Below are 27050 nucleotides of genomic sequence, written 5' to 3'. Positions count from 1 at the left end.
AATAGAAGATGGAGAATTATACAAATATGTGAGGCCAGAAGCTATTAATCTGTAGAATCTAATGCTGATCAGCATTAGAAGTCTCTCTTTGCCCTCTTCTAGGGGAGCAACCCCAGTGGTAAAGAAAGCAGGTGGTCACTATATCTCTATGCAAATTCGTTTGACTGGTTGGCTCATACTTGTGTGCATTCATTCAATATACTTTTATTAATCTTCTACTGGTTATGATGAAAGAGTTCATTCTCTGATTTTGTTTTTTGTTTTTGTTTTTAATTTTTTTTTTTAAACCCAGCTTTAATCACCAATTGGGCATTGCCTCAAATAAACTGAGGCTTAGGGAAAGTCTTGAGCTTAAAACCTCCAAGGTCTCCCACTGCATCCAGGCCCTTCTCCAGTCATATGGATCTCTCTGTGGCCACTGGACCCAGATGGCTCTGGAGGAGAGAGTGGGGGAGGTGACTTTGCACAGCCCTTTCTCACTTAAACCTGTCACTTGCATGCCATGGCATCATGTCTCTGAGATCATGATGCTCTTCGGAAACAAAGGTAGGTCATATAACAATGACAGAGCTATGTTAGGCTCATAATAGGGATTTAAAAAAATATCAAAGTACATCTCTAAGCTATAAGTATATAATTTAGTGAAGAAGAAAGCAATATATTTTTTGAGATTTTAATTTTATTAATATTTTTATGATAACTTTATTTTTCAAAATACATGCAAAGATAATCTTCAACATTTATCCTTGCAAAATCTTGTGTGCCATATTTTTCTCCTTCTTCCCCCTTCCCCTAGACAACAAGCAACCCAATATAGGTTAAACATGTGCAATTTTTCTAAACATATTTCTACATATATCATGCTGTACAAAAAACCCAGATCAAAATAGGAAAAAAAAAACAACAACAAAGAAGCAAACAACAACAATAACAGCAAAAAAGGTGAAAATACTATGTTGTAATCCATATTCACATAGTCCTTCCCTCTGGATACAGATGGCTTTCTCCATCACAAGTCTATTGGAATTGGTCTGAATCACCTCATTCTAAGTCCATCACAGTTGATCATCTCTTGCTGCTATACTTTGTTGGCAATATGTAAAAAACATGCAATTTGTGTGGATTTATTTTATATCTTACAACTTTGCTAAAGTTGTTAGTTGTTTCTAATAATTTTTTAGTTAATTCTCTAGAGTTTTCTTAAGTATATCATCATATCATCTGCAAAGAGTGATAATTTTATTTATTACCTACTCTAATTCCTTCAAATTCTTTTTTCAAGAAGAAAATTTTTAAAAATCAGTATTTTTTTTATTTATCAGTAGATAAATTTAAAGAGTGATCACAATAGCTGGCACTTTAATAAGTTTTTTTTTTTTTTTGAGATTTGCAAAGTATTTTCCATATATTATTTTCTTTGAGCCTCACAACAATTCTTTGAGGTTGGTGCTGTTATTATCCTTATTTTACAGAGGAGGAAACTAAGGCTAAGTGAGGTTAAATGATTTGTTCAGGGTCACACACTTAGTAAGTCATATCTTTTTTTTCTTCAAATCTATCATTTCATTCACTATACTATCTATACTGTTTTTTAATAGGATTAAAGGCTGTAATTGACCATATGAAAATCTCCTTCAAATCACTAAAAGAGTGCTAATTAAAAAACAATCAAGGTTTCACCTCATGCTTTGCAAATTGGCAGAGTGGACCAAAAATGAGAACAGTCTGTTATACATTGAGACTACAGACACAGTCATATGTTGTTCTGTTGGTGAAGAATTGGTCCAACAATGCTGGATATCGCTTTGTAATTATGTAAGCAAAGTGACAAAACAGTGCCCACAACTTGACACATAATCCCATATAGACCAAAGAGACAAACAATTCCAAATCATAGCAAAGTGTTTTATCTTTTTTTGGAATAGGAAAGAGTGGAAGCAAAGTGAATGCCCACCATTTGGAAAATAACTGAACTGCCATATACTGGGATGTTGTTTAGTTAAAAAATATTATTATGAAGATGACATATATTCAATATGAGAAACATGAGAACTGATTTAGAATAAAATAAGCAGAACCAAAAAAATGTAAACAGTGACTACAAAAATGTTAAAGGAGAGGGTCATTAAGAAATAACCTGAACAGCTCAAAAATCAAAACAATGATTATCACAGGGAATACTAGAGCAAAATTTTGTCTAGGGAAGCAGTGTGAGGAAATTCTGATAGAAGACTGTGCTTTGGCTGGGCATCGCAGGTGATGTTTTTTACTTAGTGATTTTTCTTTATTACAAGAAAGGTTTCATTTTGGAAAAGTTCAGTTGTTTCAGTCTTGCCTGAGTCTTCATGACCCCATTTGGATTTTCTTGGTAAAGATGCTGGAGTGGTCTGCTGTAACCTCTCCCTCTGAGGCTATTAATTGTCAGGGCCATACATACCAATCTTCTCTGATAGATATGGAGACAAGCCGATGTTAAGGTGCAAATAGCCTTTCTTTATTGGTAATCTCAGCAGGGGTCAGCAGGAAGCAAGAGCAGGTGTATGTATGTCTCTGCATCTCCCTACATCTCTGCCTCTTTCTACTTCTCTCCACATCCTTCTTTGCCTATGGACTCAGAACTGACCATTTATTTCCACTCTCCTCTGAGATTACCCTTTGCCTAACCCACTCAGCACTGTAGATGGATCTGCAGAAGGGAGACATCTGGAGTTAGCGCTGTGTCCTAAGGAAAGATCTGACATCTGTAAGCTCAACAACCTCCTGCCTCAGAGGCCAAGCCCCTTTTTACCTCCTGGGTCCATCCTACCAGCTGACATGGCATACATGGCAGTTCTCAGAAGGAAAGTCCCTGACATATCCTAACATTCTGCCATTTCCCTCTGCAGCTCATTTGACAGATGAGGAAACAGAGGCAAAGAGGCTTAAAGGACTTGCCCCAGGGTCACACAGCCAGAAAGTGTCTGAGACTGGATTTGAACTTGAGAAGATAAGTTTTCATGACTCCAGATTCAGCATTCTCTCCATTGCTTATAGTGCTTATAGAAGTGAGGAGGTAGTAGTTCCAGAAATGACTAAGATATAAAAATAAACACATTGGTAAAACTTTTTTTAAAATGGAGATTGCATTTGGTTCTTTATGTTGACTTTTTCCTTTTATTCTTTTTTTCCTTCATTTATTTTTGCTTTTTTGGATGAGACAGTTAGGGTTAAGTGATTTGCCTGGGGTCACTTAATTGTTAAGTGTTTGAAACTAGAGTTGAACTCTCCACTGCTCCATCCAGCTACCCTTAATTTATTTTTAAAAAAGTTATATCAACCCTTTTGCTTCTCTTAAGTCTATACAAATACTATGCTCCAAAACTTAGTATAAATTCAATCTTTAGTCTGATTTTTGAAAATTTGATGAAAAATTGAATTTCAGGTTTATTTTATTCCTACTAGAACTAGTCATTTAAGTCCCTTAAACATGGGATCTATGTTCTGACTTTAGAAATTCTACTCATTTCTACTCATTGATGTCTGTGTCATTCATTTAATAGAAGAATAATTTGTGTACTTTCACCACATGGTTTAAATATAATACAGTGTAGTAAAATTCTTTGAAAATTGAGAGTACAGATACCGCATATGCTATTGGATTTGGTTAATGTGTTGTTGGCCAGGTTTGCTGAATTAAATATTTTTCTCCTTTTTGTTGTTGATTTAAGGCTGGCTCTGAATGGTAAAGTGATATATTGGGAAATTAAGATATGTAAAAACAACAACAAAAAAATCAACACAAATTTTAAAAAAGAAAAATTCAAAGTCCAGAAACAAACTTAAGTAATAGCCGGTCTGCTATATATACAAACCTCTGAAGTGCTAAACATTTGGACAGTTAATTATTTATCATTAGTTTAAATAAAGAAGTTTTCTTAAAATAAAAAAGGTTGGCTATTTCCTGAATTTCCGTGGTCAAAGAACATATTCAGGAAATGCATGATCAGAAAAGATGATGTACTGCTTAAGAGCACTACGGGCCCAATAGAAGGGTGGAGATGAGCCCTGAAATATACTTGTTACAGAGTTTCTTGGATGGATCCAGATTGGCAGTCAGTCCCTGGGAAGTGAGGCTCTTCACCAGAGGCCAAAGTTAATTAGTGGCTCCTTACATAGATAGATGTCGCCAGCTGTGCGACTCCGGTAGAACAGGTTGCAGACAGCATGGGCAGTTCATGGGGTGATGGGTAATGGTTTTCAATTGGATTGTAACAACTGTCATCAAGCTGAGAGTGGGAAAAATGATTATGTACAAAACACGGCACCCAGAGTGGTTGGAGCTTGTAGCAATAGGAACATTTTTGTCCTTTTCCTCTTAGACATTTAGTCTAATTCAGCAGATATTTAGTATGTTTCTGCTGTGCCCAAGATGAGAGGCTCAAGTCAGGAAGACCCGTCTAACCTCCGTCACTGTGGGCCCCCGCCTTTGAGGTGCCCTGGTATTTGGTCTGATTAGGTTACTCCCACTATTTCCCAGCTATCTCCAGGCTCACTTAGAACCCCACTGGTGGACACCTCAATCTCTTTACAGCCTGGACATTTGCCTTTTTTGCTTATACTGTATTCTTCCCTTCAGTATGCAGTCCATCCAAACTGACCTCCTTATTGATCCTCCTCTTGGTTGCACGGCTCTTCCCTCATTGCCCATTGTGCTTGGAATCTTCATCTCAATCCTTGAGAACCCCTCATTTCCTTCAAAACTCCGCCAGTGCCATCTTCTAGGCCAGTGGGGCCAGGCTCAGGCAGAAATGGGGCCTCAAAATGTACACAAGGATCTCACATCTTGACTTAGTTTTTAGATGCAATATTTTAATGTTTTATTCTATTTTCATTTATTTTATTAATATTTTTCAATTACATTTTAATCAAGCATTAGGTCAGTTGGCACCACTGTTCTCTGGGAAAATTTTCCCTGATTTCCCCTTCCCCTTGTTGCTAATGCCCTACCCTCCTCCTGCCTCCATTTAATTTAGTTGCTTCCCCAATACAGTGTAAGTCTCTGAAGGTTGAGGCTGTTTGCTTTTGATTTATATGTTTCCAGTCCCAAGCAAAGGCCTGACACACAGGCATTTAACTAAGGCTTACTGCAGACTTATTTAATAAATTGCAGAATAATTTCATTGTTCATGTAAATTCCTTCACCAGGTATTTCCTATACCAATGAAATCACAGGGCTAGATCTTCCCCACCCTACCCCCAAAATGGACTCTCCATGTGGATAAGACAATGGAATCTATCAACTGGTCATATGCAAAGGGAGAGTACTCTAAGAACCATGGAAAAAGGAAGCCTTCTCCTGCGAGAGGGAGCCCAAAGGGAGTTAGGATTCCAGGCACGGAAGCCCAGGTGGTCAGCATGGTTAGGTGAAAAGGTGGCGTGTGTGACAAAGGCAGGCTAGACTGTCACAGATCGGAAGGGCCATGCAGGGCCTGGCAGCAGGGGACCCACTCAGTCTTTCAGCCCCTCACAGATGTTCTCAGTTTGGAGAAGCCCCGAGCCGTGGGCTTTGTATTGGAAACTGGTTTGGGTGGTGAAGGCTTGGAGTACCTGTCCTCCCTCTGCAAGCTCCATGAAGGAGAAGTCACCCGGTTGAGAGGCCCTGGGGATAAAGAGGCAAAGGTGAAGCAGTCCCTGCCTTCAGAGAGGTAATGTTGCAGTGGGGAAGATAATGTGTTGTGTGTGTGTGTGTGTGTGTGTCGTGTGTCGTGTGTGTGTGTGTGAGTGAGACATGTAGGCATATGTGAAGCATATGCATTCAGAGAGAACATTTTTGAAAATTCTTAAGCAGTTCAGTGATTGCTGGGCCTGGAATCATGAAGACTTGAATTTGCATTCTACCTCAGATACTTAATAATTGTTTGACTCAGAGCAAGTCGCTTAATCTCTATCTGTCTCATTTTCCTCAACTGTTAAATGAGCAATAGTTCCCAGGATATTTTATTTATTTATATATATATATATATATATATATAATGTGTTATATATACATACATATATATAATATACTTATTATATATATACATATATATAATATATTTATTATATTACATATATAAAATATATTATATATATATCAAATGATATAATATTTCTAAAGCACATCACAGCTTCCTCCTTCTCTCTCTCCCTCTCTTTCTTCCCCCTTTCTGTCTCCCTATCTTTCCTTCCTTCCCTCCCTTCCTCCTTTTCTCTCCTTTCCTTCCTTCATTCTTTCCTTCCTCCATTTGTTCATTCATTCCTTCCTTCATTTCTTTTTTTCCTTCTTTTCTTCCAATATATTGGGGAATTTTTTAAAATATAAAAGGATCTTGAAGTCAAAAAAATTTGAGAAGTATCACAGAGTTCCCTTTGCTATGATCCATGGCCATGGGCACCCTCAGTCTTCATCTTCAAGGAGCCATCTTGCAAATACATTGGTGATACATTGGTGACTGGGGGAAACCAGCCAAGAATTTGGCTGCTCACATGGTTTTGAAAAGCCTGGGAGGATTTATATGAGCTCCATAAAGTGAAGTGAGTAGAACCAGGAGAACATTGTACATAGTAATAACAATATTGTGCAATGATCACCTATAACAGATATTGCTACTCTGATCAAGACAATTCCAAAAGACCTATGATGAATGCCAGGTACCTTTAGAGAAAGAACTGGTGAACTCTGAATGCAGATTAAAGCATGTTCCTTTTTACTATCTTTATTTTTATTGTTCTATGTTGTTTTTTCTTTTTCAACATGGCTAATATGAAAATGTTTTGTTTGACTTCACATCTATAATTGCTGTCAAACTGCTGTCCTTCTCAGGGGTGAAGGGTAGGAGTGGGAAAGAGGGATAGAATTTGAAGCTTTAAATTTTAAAAAATGATTGAGAAATAAAGAATCTGGATGCTCCAATGAAAATCTGTCATGATCATCATTAAAAGAACAACTCAGAAGTTTGTGAGCATTTACAGTAAGGCCTCCTTTACCTGTCAGTCAGACTTTTAGCTGAGACGAAGAGTCTTAGTAACCAGGAATATAGAGATCAGTGCAGAAGGAATAAGTGGGAAACAGCCTCTAAACATAGAAGAAAGTCGTTATCACAGAAGCAAAGCATTTTACTTGATAAAGAGGAATGAGCCACCCTTTGATGTAGAGCACCACTAAGTTGATGCCAGGTGGGTAGACAGCAGGTAAATAGCTTTTGGGGAGGTTAGACTTCGTAGTACTCTAGGAATTAACTCCATTCCCTAAAATCTGGCTGTAGAGAAGTTTTGTAGAATTATCAGTAGAACAAAATTAGATTCAAAAAAAGGCATGAATATTGGCTTTTTATCACAAACAAGCTCTTTTAAGGGTTTAACTTGAGCGTCTTTGGTCTGCAAGCTCAGGATGAGTGAGTGCTGCAGATCCCACTCCCTTGGAACTTCACTTCCCAGGCTTCTTATTCCTGGGGAAGAGAGCATTTGTTCCATACCCTCAACACCTCACCCCCCGGGGGCTGGCATGTGAGAGGCAGCTTAGAGTTTAAGCCTGACCTTGGACACTTGTCACTTAAATATTGTCTGTCTTAGTTTCCTTATCTATAAACTGGGGATGGTGATAATAATACCTACCTCCTTGTTGTAAGGATCAAAGGAGATAATATATGAAAATATATGAAAAACACTTTACAAACCTTTTCATGATACATATGCTAAAATTTTAAATTAAAAATAGTTTTGCTATCGCTTACCAGTACTTTCACTGACTTCTCTAGTGGCAGGGTTCACATAAACTTCAGACTGTGTTTATGTAGTTTTGATTTCTTGAGGGGGAAATGAGAGGATGATGGTTTCTTTAGATTTCTTGATCATTATTCAGTCTGGTGCCTTTTTTTCTCATATAAAGGGAGAACTGGGTGCCCATAAAACTTTTCATTCTGTCATATTAAACTGAAATTTCTGTCTCCAATTTTGAGAACTTCTTGTCAGCAAAAAGAAATGTTTTGTTTTGTTTTTTCTTTACCTTGCTCCGGTTGTAATCTAGCAATTACACATTAACATTTGGGATAGGGGGCAGCTAGGTGGCACAGTGGATAGAGCACCAGCCCTGAATTCAGAAGGACCCGAGTTCAAATGTGGTCTCAGACACTTAACACTTTCTAGCTGTGTGACCCTGGGCAAGTCACTGAATCCCAGCCTCGGGAAAAAAAAAGACATAGTACATAGTCTTTGTAGTTGATATATAAGAAGTACACCACATAATTTCAGCTTTTCAGACATTTTGTCATTTGCTTATAGAAACAAAAGATATAGCTATTAAAATGATTAGAGGAAAAAACAGTGCAATATATACTTAAATACTAAATTGTGTGAAGGCAGCAAATGCTATAAAGAATCTAGAGAAGAGACATCACTGTGGGGTGAAATAGGCAAGGAATTTAATAAAGATAGAATTGAATTAGGCTTTGAAAGGTAAACAAACTTTTGGGAAAGTAAAGAAGAGTTAATAGAATGCATTCCGCTTGAAAAGAGCCATGCGAGAAAAGGCCCATTATAGCATGTGTTTCTGAATGTGAAAGACAACTGAAAGAAGATTATCGAGGAGAAGATGCAAATGAAATTGGTTATTAATTTAATTCAGTAAATACTTATGCCTACTATATACTAGCACTGTAATAAGCACCGGGAATCCCAATAAGAAATAGATAGTTGCTGCCCTTGAGGAGCTTACAGTCTTATAGGAAGACAGGAAAGGAGACAAAAGGGAACAATCTCTTCGTTCCATCTAGTGAAAACCAGGCAAAGCTGCAGGTGCAGGGTGGGGTGAGTTGGCAATCCAGTTTCTACCATGATAAAGGAAGACTCTTGGGGGAGATTGGTACTCTACCCTCCAGCCCTTCAATTAAAGGGAGATGGTGGGAAGGCTTGAGTTGGCAGCTTGGTGATGAGAGGGGCATCCTGTTCCATGAAATTAGAACCTGGTGGAGCATAAATACAAAATGTGTGGCAGGCTGAAGAGTATAGGAAGAATTGGTATTTAATCAAGATAAATAATTGTATTATTATTATTTTTTTGACTTGCTAAATGTCTTTTGTTGATTTGGCTGCAAATTGGGATGGACTTTACATTGAATATCTGGAATATATTTTGTTAGCATGGCAGATTCAGATACTTGTAAGCCATTTTAATCTCGTGAGACCAGAAGTATCTGAGAGTTGAATATGTAAGCCTAAACTTCCTTGAGATCAGTTGAGAACTTAACACTTAAAACTGAATTGAACTCTTTTGTCCCCTAAAGATATAGTGTTGTATATTAAGAAAATAGAAGATTGAGAGTCAGAAAACCTGAGTTTTTGCTCTGGTTCAGCCAAGTCTGACAACTATAGACTTGCCCATGGTTTTTTAATTATTTGGATATCTGCTTTCTCATCTGTAAAATGAAGAGTTTGAATGAAAAATGATTTTTGAGGCCTCATTTCTAATATTTTGTGACTCTTTTCTACTTCTTTCCCCATTTGAAGGAGCTATTAATTTGACTGATGTTTCTCTTCTTTCTGTGAAATAGGGTGACTAAGGAAGTGGACGCAGCATCGAAAGAAGCCAAATCCTTTTTTAAACAGAACGAGAAAGAAAAGCCACAGGCTGGAGTCCCTTCAGCACCATCAGCACTTCCAACAGGCTCGGGGTGAGTACCTGGGTTTGGATTTCATGTGATGACCTTGACTTCTTGGAGGGTGAAGGAAACAAAGTGGTCTTTGTAGTCATTACCTGCCTCATCTTTAGCTGTCATGATTCTTAAAAGGTTGTTATTCTATAAATTTACCTTCATGATGTCTGGGACCTAAAATACCGGGCAAACAGAAATTGGGAAAAAAAGCTGAGATAGATTTTTCAATCCTTTTTGGCCCAAAGAAGGTACAGGTTTTCATTACCAAGCACAACACTGAACACAAAGTAGATGATCAGTTAGTACTTAATTAATCTAAAATAGGTATTCCTTAGACTCCCCTTTCTCTTGGCTGTAAAGATCTAAGTGTAGCTGGTCCACCTCATGGGAAGTTAGGGAAAAGAAAAATTCAATGAGACACAATATCAGATATATTGTTTTCAAGAATCTAATGTTTTTCTCCCCTCTGGTTTTCATGAACACTATTTCTGCCTGTAAAAATGAATAATATTTCTTCCAAAGAAATGGAAAACCTCTTCTCCTTCCATTTAGCTTTCAGTTCAGAGTTCTAATTCCTTTGTAAGAAGGAGATAGCTATAATGCCATTTGAGAAACCTGTGGCCATGTCTTACAAAGAATTAGGCTTTAATGATATATTTGATGGTTTCAGGCAAAACATATTCCAGGTGTCTTGACAGATGACATAAAGAAAGAATGATGTTTTGTATTTTAACATGTATAGCATATATTGGATTACTTGCTTTCTGGGGAGGGATTGGAGGAAGGAGGAGAAAATTTGGAACACAGGGTTTTGCAAGGGTCAATGTTGAAAAATTATCCATCCATATGCTTTGAAAATAAAAAGCTTTAGTTTAAAAAAAAAAAAGCATGTTAGCTATTTTGCTCTCCAGTTCTTTGAACTGCAAACTTATAGTTATAATGGGTAATAATTCAGATACTTAAATGATAGTGTCATCTCCTTTCAGGGAAGAATCATCCCAAGTTTATGTGATATTTTCTTTAGTTATGAGCACTTTAACAACTTGTCAGGTTGCAGATAGAACTTAAATATTATAGCAGTAGTCTCAGTCTGGTATGGTAGAAGTATTTATTCTGTTTTTAGAAAGATTTTGTTTCAGTAGTGTAGCCTCATTGACAGGAGTCCTTGTCCATGGCAAACCTACAGTGTAATGGCTATATAGAAATTTCAAAGGTAAAAAGGCTTGCCCTTGCTGTTACTGTAGAGACAATGTGCCTAAAAGAAGAGGTTCTTTCTCTCTGTTCATTTGTTGAGCTATGTTTATGTGTGTGTATTTATATAGCTGACACACATAGCTCCAATTTTTTCCTTGAGCTTCAGTCAGCCTTTATATATTAAGCACCTACTATGTGCTAGACAGTGGGCTAACCTGAGGATACAAAGAAAAGCAGAAGACAGTGCCCGTTCTCAAGAAGTGTGTCACAGTCTATTATTGGAGGCAATGTGCAAACAGCTGTGTACAAACAGGCTATTTAAAGGATAAATTGGATGGTGAACCAGAGAGGTAAGGAGATAAAATTAAAAGGGACTGGGAAAGATTTCCTGTTGGTGAGATTTGAGCTGGAACTTAAAGGAAACCAGGAAATCTAGGAGGCAGAGATGAAAATGGAGAACATTCCAGGTTCAGGAGATGGCCAGAGAAAATGCCCAGAGTTGGAAGATGGGGTCTAGTTAAAGACACAGCAAGGAAGCCCGAAAGTGTGCAAGAGGGAGGGTGGGTGGGCACAGCCTCATTCCATCAGTGCCCAGTAAACATTTCAGGCTGGATACCCAAAGACCTCATGAACTCAGGGTGGCCCAAGCCAAGCCCACTATCTTCCTTCTAGACTCTAGCATTCTTCTGATCCTGCAGGCTAGGAGCCTTGGGTTTTCTTCCACGCCTGACTCCCCCTCACCTTCCCTAGCCGGTCACTTATCCATCCTGATCTCCCCAACACTTTTTACGTCTGATCTCTTCTCTCTGCTCCCATATCCACATCCCTTGTTCATCGTTGCTGACCTACGCTATTACAGCGGCTTCCTAACTGGTTGTTTTTGCTTCACATTTCTCCATCCTTTGTTCAGCTGCCAAAGTGACTTTTTTATGTTTTTTAAATAATAATTTATTTTTTTCTTCAGTTATATGATATTAAAACAATTTTAAACATTTTTTTTTGCTTTTAAAATTTTGAGTTCCAAATTTTGTCTTTTCCCTAACCCCTTCTTGAGACGATAAGCAATCTGATATAGGTTTTACATGTGCAATCATATAAAACAAAAACACTTATTTCCATATTAGTAATTTTCTATGAGAAAGAGTGTGTGAAAAAGGAAGGAAGGAAGAAAAGAAAGAAAGAAAATATGTTTTGGTTTGTTTAGAATGTTATCACTTCTTTCTCTGGAGACAAATAGCATCATGAGTCCTTTGAGATTGTCTTGGATCGTTGTATTGGTAAGAATAGCTAAGTCATTTATAATTCTTCATTTTACAGTACTGTTACTGTGTACAATGTTTTCCTGGTCCTGCTTACTTCACTTTGTATCAGTTCATTTAAGTCTGTCCAGATTTTTTCTGAAATTGCTTATTTCTTATAGCACAATAATATTCCATCATAATCACATACCACAGCTTGTTCAGTCATTCTCCAGATGATGGGCATTCCTTTGATTTCCAATTCTTAGCTACCTCAAAAAGAGCTCTATAAATACATTTATATAGATAGGTTTCCCTCCCCCCTCCCCCTCTAAACCTCTGGAATTTGCAGATAGCATTTTGGCCATAGTTCTACATTGTTCTCCAGAATAGTTGGATCAGTTCATAATGCTCCACCAACAGTGGTTCCAGTTTTCTTATATCCTCCCCAACATTGATAATTTTTCTTTTTTTGTCATATTAGTCAATATGATAGGTTGTTTTAATTTGCATTCATATCCATTTTAATCTGCAGTTGGTAGTGATTTAGAAACAATAAGATTGTTTTGATTTGTTTGTCTGATAATTGCCTATTTATATAAAGAGATTTTCTTTAAACACAAATCTGAACTTAACATCCCTTACACAATAAACTCCCATGACTTTCTAATGTTTTTAGGATATGGTATAAAGGCCCTTGTTTGGCTTTTAATGTTCTTCACAACCTAGCTCCAACTCACAACTTGAGTAAGGCCCAAGACTTGGAGTTAGAGTTAGATTTAAGGCCCAGCTCAGATATTTATTAGTAATATAATCTCAGGCCAAAATTTTCTAAAATTGCCAAGGTACATAACCTCTCTACCCATGTATTATCTGTAATGTGAAGGGTTTGGACTTGAGAGTTCCCTTCCCTCTATATCTGAATTTCTGATGCCATGACCCCATCTTCATAGCCTCATAGTTACAATCCTCCCTCCTCTGTTATTCGTGCACATTTGCCCCTGGTTGTCCATCATGTCTTGGCCACACTCTGTGATGAGCCTAGCTCATAAAATCCCTCTTCTTCCAAGATTCAGCTCATTCATCACCTCTACATGAATGAAAATTTTCTGATCTCAATCACCAGTGAACCTGTACTTGTTCTGCTCATCCTGATATTTGTATGTGTTGTCTCCCTAATTGACTGTAAATTCTGGAGAATAGATATTGTTTCATTCTTTGCATTTCTCGCTCCATTACACTGGCCCACATTAGATAGTTAGAAAATAATTGATGACTTTGAGGGGTATGATGCAGGAATGGTGAGTTGATCCAAAGGACAGATATGACCTTTTCAGACTGCTGTACTCAGGACAGAAGGAGAAAACCCAGGGTTATAACTAGGAGAGGGAAGAGAAGGGTCTACAAGTCAGAAAAACAATTGGCAAAATGACCTACTCAGATTTTTTAAAATTTAATTTAAATTTTCTTTTATTTACAAAACATATGATGGGTAATTTTTCAGTATTGACAATTGCAAAACCTTCTGTTCCAACTTTTGCCCTCTCCCCTAGATGGCAGGTAGTCCAATACATGTTAAATATGTTAAAGTATATGTTAAATCCAATATATGCATACATATTTATACAGTTATCATGCTGCACAAGAAAAATCAGATCTTGAAAGAAAAAAATCTGAAAAGTTAAAATAGAATGTAAGCAAACAATAACAGAAAGAGTTTAAATGCTGTATTATGGTTCACACTCATTTCCCATAGTTCTCTCTCTGGGTGTACCTGATTTTCTTCATTACTGAACAATTGGAACTGGTTTGAATCATCTCATTGTTGAAAAGAGTCGCTTCTATCAGAGTTAATCATTGTATAATCTTGTTGTTGCCGATAATGTTCTCCTGATTCTGCTCGTTTCACTCAGCATCACTTCATGTAAGTTTCTCCAGGCCTCCCTGAAATCATCCTGCTGGTCATTTCTTATAGAACAGTAATATTCCATAATATTCATATACCACAATTTATTCAGCCATTCTCCAACTGATGGGCATGAGTATCCACTCAGTTTCCAATTTCTGGCCACTACAAAAAGGACTGCCACGAACATGTTTGCACATTTGGGTCCCTTTCCCTTCTTTAAGATCTCTTGAGGATATAAGCCCAGTAGTAACACTGCTGGGCCAAAGGGTATGTACAGTTGGATAACTTTTTGAGCATAGTCCCAAATTGTTCTCAAGAATGGTTGCATTTGGCTAACACTGACTTTTGAAATAAGTCCAGAAGCTGACTCTCTAAAGGGCTGAGCAGCATATGTTTGAATTGAACTCTGAGATCTTTTAGGTGTGTCTGTGCTTGAGAAAGGTACAGGGCCCAGCTTGACTTCTCTGGGAGTTTGCTGAGCTGTCCAAACTGGCATGCTCTGTCATTGCAAAAAATATAGTGTTTGTCCCTGGCTGTGAATGATCAGAGCATGGAAAAGCTTTTCAAAGGAAGAATTTTCATGAATAATTCAATTTATTAGGTAGAAATTATTCTAATTCAGTGAAAAATTCTCTGCCTGCTTTTATCATCTTCACTTTAGGAAACTGTCTTTTTCAGAATTGGCCAGCAAGAGCACCGTATTTGTTTACTTTTTGTCTCTCTAAACAGATTTAAGCAATACTGTAAAAACAGAACAGGGGGATAAAACATCCTGTTCTTCATCTCTTGCTAATGAACAAGGACAGCACTTTGAGAAGAGCAAATGTTTGTAGCTAGAAATGTTTAGCATAGAACACTAGTTGGGCTATAAAAAGCCAAGGTTTATGCTTGGGAATGGAGAGAGCCAAACACCCGACTCTAATTAGAGGCAGGAGTCAAAGGCAGTAATGATGTTCTCTCTCTGTTTTGGCAATAGAAAAAGCAACACTCTGGTTTGTCTCTGGGTTCCCATGATCCCGTGGCTCCCAGATGCTCACTTACCATGGGTTCTAAGTCACTGAGAGTTTGGGATGGGATAGTGAAGCATGGTCTAGTCTGGGACTAGCTATAAAGTGCTGAGTTTTTGGATGGAAAAGTGCTGGGAGTAGAGAAATAAAGAAAGCTTTAGATAAACCGGAATATTGGAATAAGTTCAAAAGCCAACTTTGGGAAAGATAAGATACATATGTTCAAACTGATCTATGAAATGTGGCTACAGGTATAACCAAGCTGTGCTTGTGAGGATGTGCCCCATAAGTATTATTAGCCTATCGCTTAGTAACTTGTAACAATTTTTAAGAGTCTCAAATGGCTAGAGGCTTCAGCCCAGCTTTTCCCTTATTCCACCAGTGAGCTACTGGATTGGTATCCCTTGTTAAGACTTATGATCCCAGCTGTGGCTTTGACTTGTTTTAATTAAGGGTTCAGTGTTTAGCTGGCTCCATGAGAATTGAAGAGGATAAACCACACACACACACATACACACACACACACAACCAGGGTAAAAAGTCCTTCCTTTTTCTGTCTCTCCTTTCCCTTTGTCTTTCCTTTTTTTTGTGTGTGTGTGCTGAAGCAATTGGAGTTGAGTGACTTGCCCAGGGTCACACGACCAGGAAGTATTAAATATCTGAGATCAGATTTGAACTCAGGTCCTCCTGACTTCAGGGCTGGTGCTTCATCCACTGTGCCACCTAGCTGCCCCTTTTATAGTTTTTTAAAATGTAAGTTATCAGGGCAGCTGGCTCCAAGGTATAGATCACAGTTTTGAAATACTTAGTTCTAATTCATACATAGGTCAATAGAGAGGCTTATGGTAAATATGAGCAGGCTGCAATGAATTATTTTATAAGTGAAAATTTAATGTGAGAATCAGCATGAAGGATATCATCAGAAAGGTAGATTGAAGATCAGAAAAGAAGTGAGCCAGTAATGTAGGAAAAGTAAACTAAAAGAAATGGATAGCCTACTTTTTCTTTCTGTATCTATGTAATGTCAAGAGAAAGAGATAAAACTTCTTGACCACCCTCACTCCAGCCTTTTGGGCAGAACCTCTTAATATTTGTTAGAAGGACAAGGCATAGAATGGGACATTGTGAGTGGGCCATATTCTATATTGAGAAGGAGTGTCTAAATTGATGAGATCACTGATCCATTTAAGTGTCCAAAGGAAGGGATATGATGGTCCCTTTCATTGTGTTGCACTCTGTAATGTTGTATTGAGTTCTGGGCACTATAGTTTAGGAAAGACATTGACACACAGGATTGCATCCAGAAGAAATTTGTGAGCTCTGGTGAAAGAATTGGAGACCATGACTAGAATGCTTAAGTCTGGAGAAAAAAAGCCCGAAAGGGGACATACTAATTATCTTCAGATGTGGAAAAGTTTTGCTTTTCTTGGCCCCAGAGGACAGAGATATGAGCAGTGGGTTGAAATTATGGAGGCAGGTCTCAACTGGATTTCAGGACTGGCCAAAAGTAGAGTGTGCTACCTTGGGAGTAAAGGGTTCCCCATCACTGGAGGTCTCCAGGAGATTGAGTACCTGGTTGACTGCTTGTCAGGAGGATGTAGAGGGAATTTCTGTTCTGATAAAAGTTCAGTTCAGAGGTTCTTCCCCATTCTTGAGATTCTGTGAGTCTACCTGATTAGAGTACAAATCTTGTTTGTAGAGTACAGATGTTTTAGATACTTATCTGTACAAATTAAATGAAACTCCAATTGTATTAGTATGAACTTAATTATTTTGAAACTGTGAGCTTCCTGATGGGATTATAAGGGCCTGTGTTTTCCTCCCAACTCTAAATTCTATGATATATTAGATACATTGGTCTGTTTGGCTTGTTTCTAACTTTTTTACTTTGCCTTTTGGGGCTGTTGTACTTGAAAATTAAATGAATTAGAAATAGAAGGAAATTTTTATTTATTTATTTTTAAATTTTTAATTTTTTTTTTTTTTTTTTTTTCTGATTGTACATATGTATTATTCCCCACCCACCCAGGCAATTGGGGGTAAGTGACTTACCCAGGGTCACACAGCTAGGAAGTGACCAGATTTGAACCTCAAGTCTTTCTGACTTCAGTGCTGGTACTCTATCTACTGAGCCATGTAGCTGCCCCTGTATTAATTTTTTTTTAATGCACATTTCTTTATGAATCATGTTGAGAAAGAAAAATTAGAAAAAAAGTAAAAAACCATGACAGAAGAAAACCACAACAAAAAAGTGAACATAGAATATGTTGATTTGTATTCAATCTCCATAGTTCTCTTTCTGCATGCAAATGGCATTGTCTATCCAAATTTTATTGGGATTGCCTTGGTTTATTGAACTGTTGAGAAGAACCAAGTCTTTTCATAGCTAACTATAGCATAATTTTATTATTACTGTATACAATGCATTCCTGCTTCTGCTTGTTTCACTCAACATCAGTTCATGTAAATCCAAGCCTTTCTAAAAGCACCTTGTCCTCATTTTTTTAAATAGAGCTGGATGAAAGGGTATGCACAGTTTGATAGCCCTTTGGGCATAGCTCCAAATTGCTCTCCAGAATGGTTGGATCATTTCACAACTTCCTCAGCAATGCATTAGTGTCACAGTTTTCATACATCCCCTCCAACATTTATCATTATCTTTTGCTATCCTCTTAGCCAATCTGACAGGTGTGAAGTGATAACTCAGAGTTGTCTTAATTTGCATTTTTCTAATGCATAGTGATTTGGAACATTTTTTCATATGACTATAGAGGGCTTTAATTTAATCATCTGAGAATTGGCTGTTCACATCCTAAAATTTAAAAAAGATTTCCCCTCCTTCCCTAGGAAGGATTTTTCTTAATTTGTTTGAAGAAGGCTGGATCTGATAGATGTAGAAAGTTCACATTCTGAACCCTGAACAGTGGCTGAGCCAGTGTACACTGGAGAAATCAAGGGAGGAAATTCTGACTTCATTTTTTCACAGAGAGATGTTGATGAAAGATGAAGATTTGGGATAATTCCAAAGAATTGCTGTTTTTTTTGTTTGTTTGTTTGTTTTTCTTTCTGATGATCTTTCCTCTCCTGACCTAAAGGAAAAAGAGAAATTGTGCCTGAAACTTTACTTGTCACTCAGAACACGGATGAAATCTCATCAGGGCTAATAAATTAGATCAAATGATAAACCTTCAGTGGAAGAAGGCTGTTACCATGGCAGTTAAATGCTTTATATTGCCACCTGGCTTCTGTCAATACAGTCTAAATACTGCCAGTAAGTACTGTGGCCTACTGAAAATTCCTCCTGGAGCTATATAGTGTCATTCAGGGTTAGGATGGAGAAATAAATATTGACTTATGTGGCTAGATAATTCAAGATTTCAGAGGAAATTGGTTAATAGAATTGTTTTTAATATCTTACAATTGCTACATAAGTAGCAAAGATACATACTCAAAGAAAGAAAGAGCAATTTTCCCTACCAGGTTATGTTCTTTAGAATTTTCCAGTGAAATTACATACTTTAGATATAAACTAACTTTTCTCTCTTCTTTGAAAGAGAAGTAAATTTCTTCTTAGAAACAGTACAGTATTTTAAAACTATGGATTTAGGACCCAATTCTTAATCTGCCTTCTAATATATTGACCTTTCTTTAGGTCTATTTCTTCTTGAAATAAATGCCCATTTCTTTAACACAATAGTTATGCTGTATGATTATACTATTTGGCTCCAAGTTATAGATACTGCAGTTTCAAATTTTAATTCACACATTGGTCAACTTCTGTCTCTGGCACAGCAGGTTCCTTTGATGCTCTTTTAAAGCTGAGAAAGGGGTCAGAATCTTCTTGGGTTTGAATACCATGTTAATTAGAAGCAAGGATAGGAAGCACTTATTCTTTAGAAGTGACAAATTCAATTCAATACTTAATAATTATCTACCAAATCTAAGACATGGGTCTTGGGGATACAAGGATGAAGAAGACTTTGAAAGATAATACAGAATAGATAAGATAAATACAAAATAAGGTAAAATATAGTATGTAGCTTAAGAGTTACAAAAAGCTTCTGAGATTAAGAGAAATTTTGAGAGAGGGATCGCTTGTGGTCAGTGGAATTAGGGAAGGCTTCATGAAGCAGATGACATTTGAGCTGGATCTGAGGATAGGTAAGGTTTTTGATATGCCCAGAGAAGAAATTACAAACAGAGAAGGGAATAGCATGAGCGAATCATGAAGACAAGAAGGCAGTCTTGTTCAGAATTGATGAGGAATCAATGTGGCAGTAATGAGTTTTGAGTTATGCTTATGGAAACAGTAAAGTATGTAGAAGTATAAATTGGAAGACTCTGATGTTGGAGAAAATGGTTAGTAGTTGAAATCATTGTTTCTCAACACTTCTGGCTATAGGAACCCTTCAAATTCTTTGAAGTTAATTGAGGGGCAGACATTGTACACAGTCACAGCAGTGTTGTATGATGATGAACTATGAATGACTTAATTGTTCATGTCAATACAGAGATTCAAGTCAGTTCCATAGGATTCATGATAAAAATGCTTTCCACTTCCAAAGAAAGAACTAACAGAGACTGAACACAAATCAAAGCATGCCGCTTTTTCACTTTATTGTTTTGTGGAGTGGTTTTTGTTTTTGTTTTTTCTTATGACTTCTTTCATAACATGACTAATATGGAAATGTTTTGCATGATTACATTATAATCTATCAAAGTGCTTTTGGGGTAAAGAGAGAAACTTTGGAAGTCAAAACTTTAAAAAATGAATATTAAAAGTTGTCTTTACGTATGATTGGGGAATAAATAAAATATTGCAAAGCCATTGAAGACTCTAAAGATTTTTTTATATGTTGTATCTATTCGTATTTACCATATTGGAATTCAAAAATGGATAAATTTTTAAAGTATCTATTAATTCACTTTATATTGTGGATAACATATATATTAGTTATTATATTCTCTTTATATTGTTTAAAACAACAATAATAAATCAGTTACATATTGACAAATATTTTTCATGAAAAATAACTATTTTCTAACAAATTTGGTAAGAAGACTGGCATTGTTTTACATATTTTTTACAAATCTTTTTAATTTTTAATATCGGCTTCTGTATTCAATCTGTTGAGTTATATTGCTTGGTTGAAGTATATAAAGAAAATATGTCCTTATATAGATTATATAGTTAGAAAAGGTATATATTAATATTTTAATAAGTATCCAGTGTCATAGAGTTGTTATAAAAATAATTTTGGGAGAACCACTGGTATAGCTGAAAGGTGTAATGAAAGCTTGAACTAGAGTGGGGATAGATAATAGAAGTGTGTAGAAGGGAAAGAATGCCTGAAAATTAATAGGATTTGGCAGCTGATTAGATGCTGGAACTAAGAGCAAGGAAATAATCCAAAGTGACCCCAAATCTTTAGTCTTGTATAACTAAGAGGCTAGAAGTGTTGGGTTTTTTTTTTGTTTTGTTTTGTTTTTTTTTGAGGCTGGGGTTAAGTGACTTGCCCAGGGTCACACAGCTAGGAAGTGTTAAGTGTCTGAGACCAGATTTGAACTCAGGTCCTCCCGAATTCAGGGCTGGTGCTCTAACCACTGCGCCACCTAGCTGCCCCTAGAAGTGTTTTTAAAAGAAAGGGAAGATTTGGTTTTGAGAGAGCTTAAAATTTGTTGGGAACATGTTGAATTTAAAGTAGACATATAGATAATTTGTCCAAAAATATAAAGACTTGTATTTTATGATGGACAGAAGTAACTACACTCAGAGAAGGAACACTGGGAAGTGAATGCAAATTGTTAGCACTACTGTCTATCTACCCAGGTTACTTATACCTTCGGAATCTAATACTTAATGTGCAACAAGAAAATGGTATTTACACACATATATTGTATCTGGGTTATATTGTAACATATGTAAAATGTATGGGATTGCCTGTCATCGGGGGGGAGGGTGTGGAGGGAGGGGGGGATAATTTGGAAAAATGAATACAAGGGATAATATTATAAAAAAAAATTACTCATGCATATATACTGTGGGAAAAAATTCTAAAAAAAAAAAGACTTGTATTTTAAAAAGGAATTAGTATATTAAAATAATGATTTTTCCATGGGAATGAAGTAGAACTAGTTTAATTTTTGGATTGTACAAATGATTGAATTGGATTTTTCCTAAGTTCCTTGATAGGGCTCTAGAGGGCAGAGTACCCCTTATAAGAATCTTTCTATGGAGAACTATAATCTAGAGGCATTTTCAAAACTGCTTGAGTGATAGATTGTTTATATTTTTCTTTGCATAATTAGATTAGTAGCTTGATATGAGACTTGTATATATGGCACAATTTTTACATATTTTCTGTTAATAAAAACATGCTTTGCTAAAGTTGCATGTTTTAAGCACTGCCTTTTTGCAACACAAATAAAAGTGCTAGGTTTTCCATCTGAGTAGTCTTAATAATTATCATCTTGTCAATAACTTCTGTTGTAGTTGAGATTTCTGAATTCCTTTCTTCTTTTCCCTCTAAATAGACTTTTAAAGAAAAAAACAAAACTTACCAAAATACATTTTTCCCATAACATTAATGCAGTTTTGTCAGATAGTTTATGCAAAACCAGTATTTCAGACAACTTGATTTTCAGATGAGTTTAACAGATTATTAAGAGCAGTTGTATATCAGTTTAATTTGTTAATACTTGAAGAAAGTATTTGCATTTGATAAAGTGTTTGTTTTCTATCACCTTTCTCCTTATTAGAAATTGTTATTCCACAGTTTGAGCCCCTCAAAGAATGTCAATTGTCCCTCACCACAGCCACCAGGCTACACTGGTGCACCCCAGCCAATGCTACCCATGATGTCTGATCTGAGGACCAAGTGATGAAGAAATGGTACAATAACTGAATGAAGATATTCACACAGATACATGTCTTAATTTGGAGTCGAGATTTTTCTTATGGGAGAGGTTGGGCAGCTGTGCACTCTTTATTTTAGGCAGGGATTGGAAATCAAGCTGGTCCCAAGTCCTCACTCATTACTTTGTGCTGCTTAACCCTGGCCCGTTGCCAGAGCACTTAGCCGCAAAGAGCCCACGGTGATTTTGAGCTGAAATGTCTCCCAGATTGCAGCAGTCAGAATGCTTCCTTGCCATCAGGAAAATAGAGGAATCTCTGCTTCTTCCAGTAATATCAAGCCTTCTGCTTAGCCAGTTGTTCTGGTGTTCTGAACTATAAAATAGCACATCTTTCTGAGAAACAAGGCTTTCACTTGAATTAGAATATGAGGATCATTTCAGAAGCTGCTCATTTAAGAGTGAGCAATAGAAACTAGGCCTCGACATTAGTTTTCTGCTTTGAACTATTACTCACATAAGCTTTAATTCATTTGCTTTTGGAAGCATAGTCCAGAAGGTGAAAACACAAGAATGAGAAAACTTTTCCCTCTCCCCCTTTTCTTCGGCGCGCTAGGTGTTAATGGCGTAATTTGTCTAGACCAGAACTGGAGTTTAAAAAGCACTCGTGGCCTGAGTCTTTGTTGGGCATTCTCAGGGTTGAAGACAAAGACAGGAGGCAATTTCCTTTCAGAAGAGAAACCACAAGAACGTCTGCTTCCCAGCCATATTTCTGGGTTGTATTGTAGTGAACTTCGTCCTGGTTTCTGGTGCTATTTCAGAAAGCCATTCTGACTTAGCCCAGGCTGGACCAGTCTGGACCTCCATTTCTTCGCCTTGATGTGGTAAAGTCAGCTCTCCTGTTGGACTAACTAGGATCAGCTGTTTGTTTTCCAGTGTCGTGCAAGCTGAGCTGGATGGAATCTCAGCTATGTGAAAACTTAGACTCCATAAAGCATCTGTCTTTATAAAATGGGTATGAGAGTGTTTAAAAGCTGTTTGAAATAAGGCTTGGGTTTGCTCCATGCTAAAAGCTGTGGTGCTGTTTCCTGACCCAGCAAGGAGAAGGTCCATGACTCAGGCTTTTGTTTTAATTAAATTTCATCTATTATGTAATTTTCATAATGGTTAAGGAAATTAGCTACTTATGGGCAACAGACAAATCAAGTCCTGTTCTGCTTTTTGACATCTGACTTATCCTTCCAGACCCATCTTAAATCATGAAATTTTCTTTGATAATTACAGCTGAAGTCTCCTCTTCTGATCGTTTGTACTGTGCGTTTCACCCCCTTGTTCTACTGTAAATGCTGTGAAGGGTTATCATTCAGTCCCCTCCAGCTTCTAGAACTGTCTAACTCACAAATGTTGAATGAATGAATATGTCACTTTTTTTTCTTTTCAGTTATAGTAGTACCTGATTCTTCTAAATTAAATGGAGTCATTTTCCTTCCTTGATGTTCTGACCATAGAATTATACCTGTTGTCTTAAAACTCTTAACATCAAATATAAACTTTTTCTTTCCCTGAAGATGATGGATTTCCTTCTTCATTCAGATATTCACTCTCTTAAGATCGTGGTCCTGCATCAAGATTCTTTAAGGTTCTCTATCTACATTTGCCAGTAGCATTTATGAATGGAAATGGCATCAAAGAAGAATCATTGCCATCTGCCTTGCTGCGGCACCTTAGGGACCATGAGACAGGTCTAAGTGACTTGGAATTCCTTGAGAGCAGGGACTGTCCTGCTTTCTTATTTACATCCCCAGCACTTTGAACCTTGCTTTACATGTAGTAAGTGCCTAATACAGGCTTCATTCATTCATGGATCTGGGTTGTCATTTTTTGCTTCCTTTATCTTTCTCCTGAGACTAGATGGTATAATGAATCGAGTGCTTCCCTTGGAGTTGTAAGTCCTGAGTTTGATTTCTGCTTCAGATATTTATTGTGTGATTTTGGGGAAGTCACCTAACTTCTCTCTTTCCTCATCTGCAAAATGGGAGAGTTAATTTTCAGGGCCTTTGTAATGATCAAATGATATAATACTTATAAAGTACTTTACAAACCTTAAAGTACTATGTAAATGTTAGCTGCAGCAATGACGATGATCCATTTCAATATACTTGCATGTTGGAATACTTAGTAGAATTTATTACTTATATCCCAAACCTTATTTATTTTATTTAGTTCTTATATACACTTTCCTTCTTTCCATTTATTTCTCTTTTAAAGTCCTTATTAAAAATCTTATAATTTCTTCTTTTCCTAGGCTTTTCATCCATTGTTATCTTTGAAAACCTACTTTAAAAAAAATTATCCAGAAGTACTTCTGAGCATAGCACTTTGTGCTTTTGAAAATTAATAATCCTTCTCTTCTCTCAAAGGTATTTTTTTCTATATAGTCTGTTCACAATTAGTCCTGATGATGGGAGACAGGTTTGACATATTACCAGTGCTCAACAAGCAGTATTGACCAGAGTAATAGCACCAGTGTGTGTTTTATGTGATTGGAATGTCCTTTATTTTGGCTTGATCTCACTGCAGTTCAAGTGCAGACATGTAAGAAATTGGCTCCTCATTCCATAAGACATTTTATAGTTCCTGCTCTTTTCTTATTATGGCTTGACTTGCCCTCCAGTTTCAGAAGTCTTTCCACAGCAATAAATCTCATGACACTTCCCTCAGCAGAGAGTTCACCCACACTGCTATGTGCTCAGGAGGCTGGTTTCCCAGGCAAGAAATCTAATTCTTTTCCTGCACTCACTTTTTGTTGCCTTAGAAGCAAGGTAAAAGGAGATCACTTAAAATATTTTCTACTCACCTAGCTAGCATAGAGGCAGGATTCCAGTGTGCCCAAAGGTTTAGGGGAGATAATGTTATGCAGAAAGACATTCCAGCATTTTTGCCATTTGTCCAAACGTGTGTCCTGTCATATTTTATGTCAGACTAAAGGGAATTTAACTGTAGTAAATGAAAGCAAACTCCTATGGTAAAACTCACTAGTCAAGAGGCGGATTGTATCCTCCTGTCGTCCCCACTAACTAATCTTCAGTCTTTCTTTGTCTCCTGGCTGCTTCCCTGCTGCTAGTAACATTCCCATGTCTTTCTCATTCTCAAAAAAAAAAAAACTCACTCGACCTCACTAGCTATTGTCTCTTATCTTCTCCCTGTTGCGGCTAAAATCCTAGAGAAGGCCTTCTGTAATCTATGTTTCTACTTCTTTTCTATTCTCTTCTAAATTTTCTGCAGCCCAGCTTCTGACCTTATTTTTTGACTGAAAGTTACCAGAGATCTTTGCCAAATCTGATGACCTTTTTTCAGTTCCCATTCTTCCCAACCTATCTGCAGTTTTTGACACCATCAGGTACCCTCTTCTCCTTGGTACCTTTTCTTTCTAGGTTTGGTGACCTTTCTCACTTCTGGCTTTCCTTTTACCTGTCTGACTTCTCAGTCTCCTTTGTTGGATCCCCATTGTGTCACACCCTCCAGCTGTGGATATCCTCCAGGGCTATTGTAAGTCTTTTTCTGTTCTTCTTCTCTATCATCTCAGTTGTTGATCTCATCAGCATTGGATTCAGTTAATATTGCTGTGCAGATGATTCTTAGATCTCTTCTCCAGCCCTTACCTGTCTCCAACCTCTTGACTTTTGGACTGCCTATTGGCCATCTCAAACTGGATGTCCTGTAGACATCAAATTTGGTGTCTTCCCAACTGAGCTCTTTGATCTTTTCTTTTTTTTTAATTTTTAAATTAATTTTATAATTATAACATTTTTTGACAGTACATATGCATAGGTAATTTTTTTTTTACATCATTATCCCTTGTACTCCCTTCTGTTCCGAATTTTTCCCCTCCTTCCCTCCACCCCCTCCCCTAGATAGCAGGCATTCCCATACATATTAAATATCTTATAGTATATCCTAGGTACAATATATATGTGCAGAACCGAATTTTGTTGTTGTTGCAAAGGAAGAATTGGATTCAGAAGGTAAAAATAATCTGGGAAGAAAAAGAAAAAATGCTCACAGTTTACACTCATTTCCCAGTGTTCCTTCTCTGGATATAGCTGATTCTGTCCATTATTGATCAATTGGAATTGGATTAGCTCTTCTCTATGTTGAAGAGATCCACTTCCATCAGAATACATCCTCATACAGTATCATTATTGAAGTGTATAATGATCTCCTAGTTCTGCTCGTTTCACTCAGCATCGGTTGATGTAAGTCTCTCCAAACCTTTCTGTATTCCTCCTGTTGGTCATTTCTTACAGAACAATAATATTCCATAACCTTCATATACAATAGTTTACCCAACCATTCTCCAATTGATGGACATCCGTTCATTTTCCAGTTTCTAGCCACTACAAAAAGGGCTGCCACAAACATTTTGGCACATATAGGTCCCTTTCCCTTCTTTAGTAAATTTCCTTGGGATTGAGCTCTTTCATCTTTCTCCCTAAACCCTTTCCCTTTCTTATTATTGTTCCTAGGGCATTTCTGTGGCTTACCACCAAGTTATCTGTCCTCCTTGACTCCTCATTCTCACCCTTCAGATCCAATCTCTTGTCAGATCCTGTGTTTGACCTGCTTAAAATCTCTCACCTCCAGCTGTGACATTAACCCATCTTTAGTGCAGGCCCTCATCAACTCATTCCTGGGCTGTGCAATAGCCTACTAGTGAGTCTCTCTGCCTCAAGCTTCTCCCCACTCCAGTTCATTCTCCATTCAGCTGTCAACTTAATTTTCCTAAAGCTCAGATTTGATCATATCGCCTCCTGTTCAATAAACTCCTATGGCTCCCTCTCACCTCTGGGATCAAATATAAAGGCTGGATTTAAAAAACCCTTTATAAACTATTTCCTTCCTACCTTTCCACTCTTTTGGCATCTTTCTCCATTCTCCTTCTCCTACATACTCTTTGATCCAGATACAAAGGCTTCCTGGCTATTTCTTGAGCAAGATGCTGCGTTTCCAGAATCTGGACATTTTCTCTGACTCTTCCCCATACCTGGAATTCTCTGTCCTCATCTCTGCTTCCTGGCTTCCATGGCCAAATCACAGCTAAAATTCTACTTGTACAGATCTTTCCCGATCCCCTTAAATGCTAATGCCTTCCCCTGTTTATGTCTCCAGTTTCTCTTGTATG

The 27050-nt window shown here is 37.2% G+C and overlaps 1 protein-coding gene across 1 annotated transcript in view; it reads left to right on the top strand.

Annotated features, from left to right (window-relative positions):
- The window catches only part of CFDP1 (craniofacial development protein 1), a 161818-nt gene that overhangs the window by 31024 nt on the left and 103744 nt on the right, over positions 1 to 27050 (top strand). The window contains exon 5 of the mRNA XM_074286015.1: positions 9567 to 9686. Coding sequence (XP_074142116.1) covers positions 9567 to 9686 — 120 coding nt within the window. The remainder of the gene's footprint in view (positions 1 to 9566; positions 9687 to 27050) is intronic.

Source organism: Sminthopsis crassicaudata, chromosome 2, assembly GCF_048593235.1.
Source record: "Sminthopsis crassicaudata isolate SCR6 chromosome 2, ASM4859323v1, whole genome shotgun sequence".
Taxonomy (NCBI): Eukaryota; Metazoa; Chordata; class Mammalia; order Dasyuromorphia; family Dasyuridae; genus Sminthopsis; species Sminthopsis crassicaudata.
The sequence above is the reverse complement of the archived record's forward strand: the minus strand, read 5'-3'. Positions and strand labels throughout refer to the sequence as shown.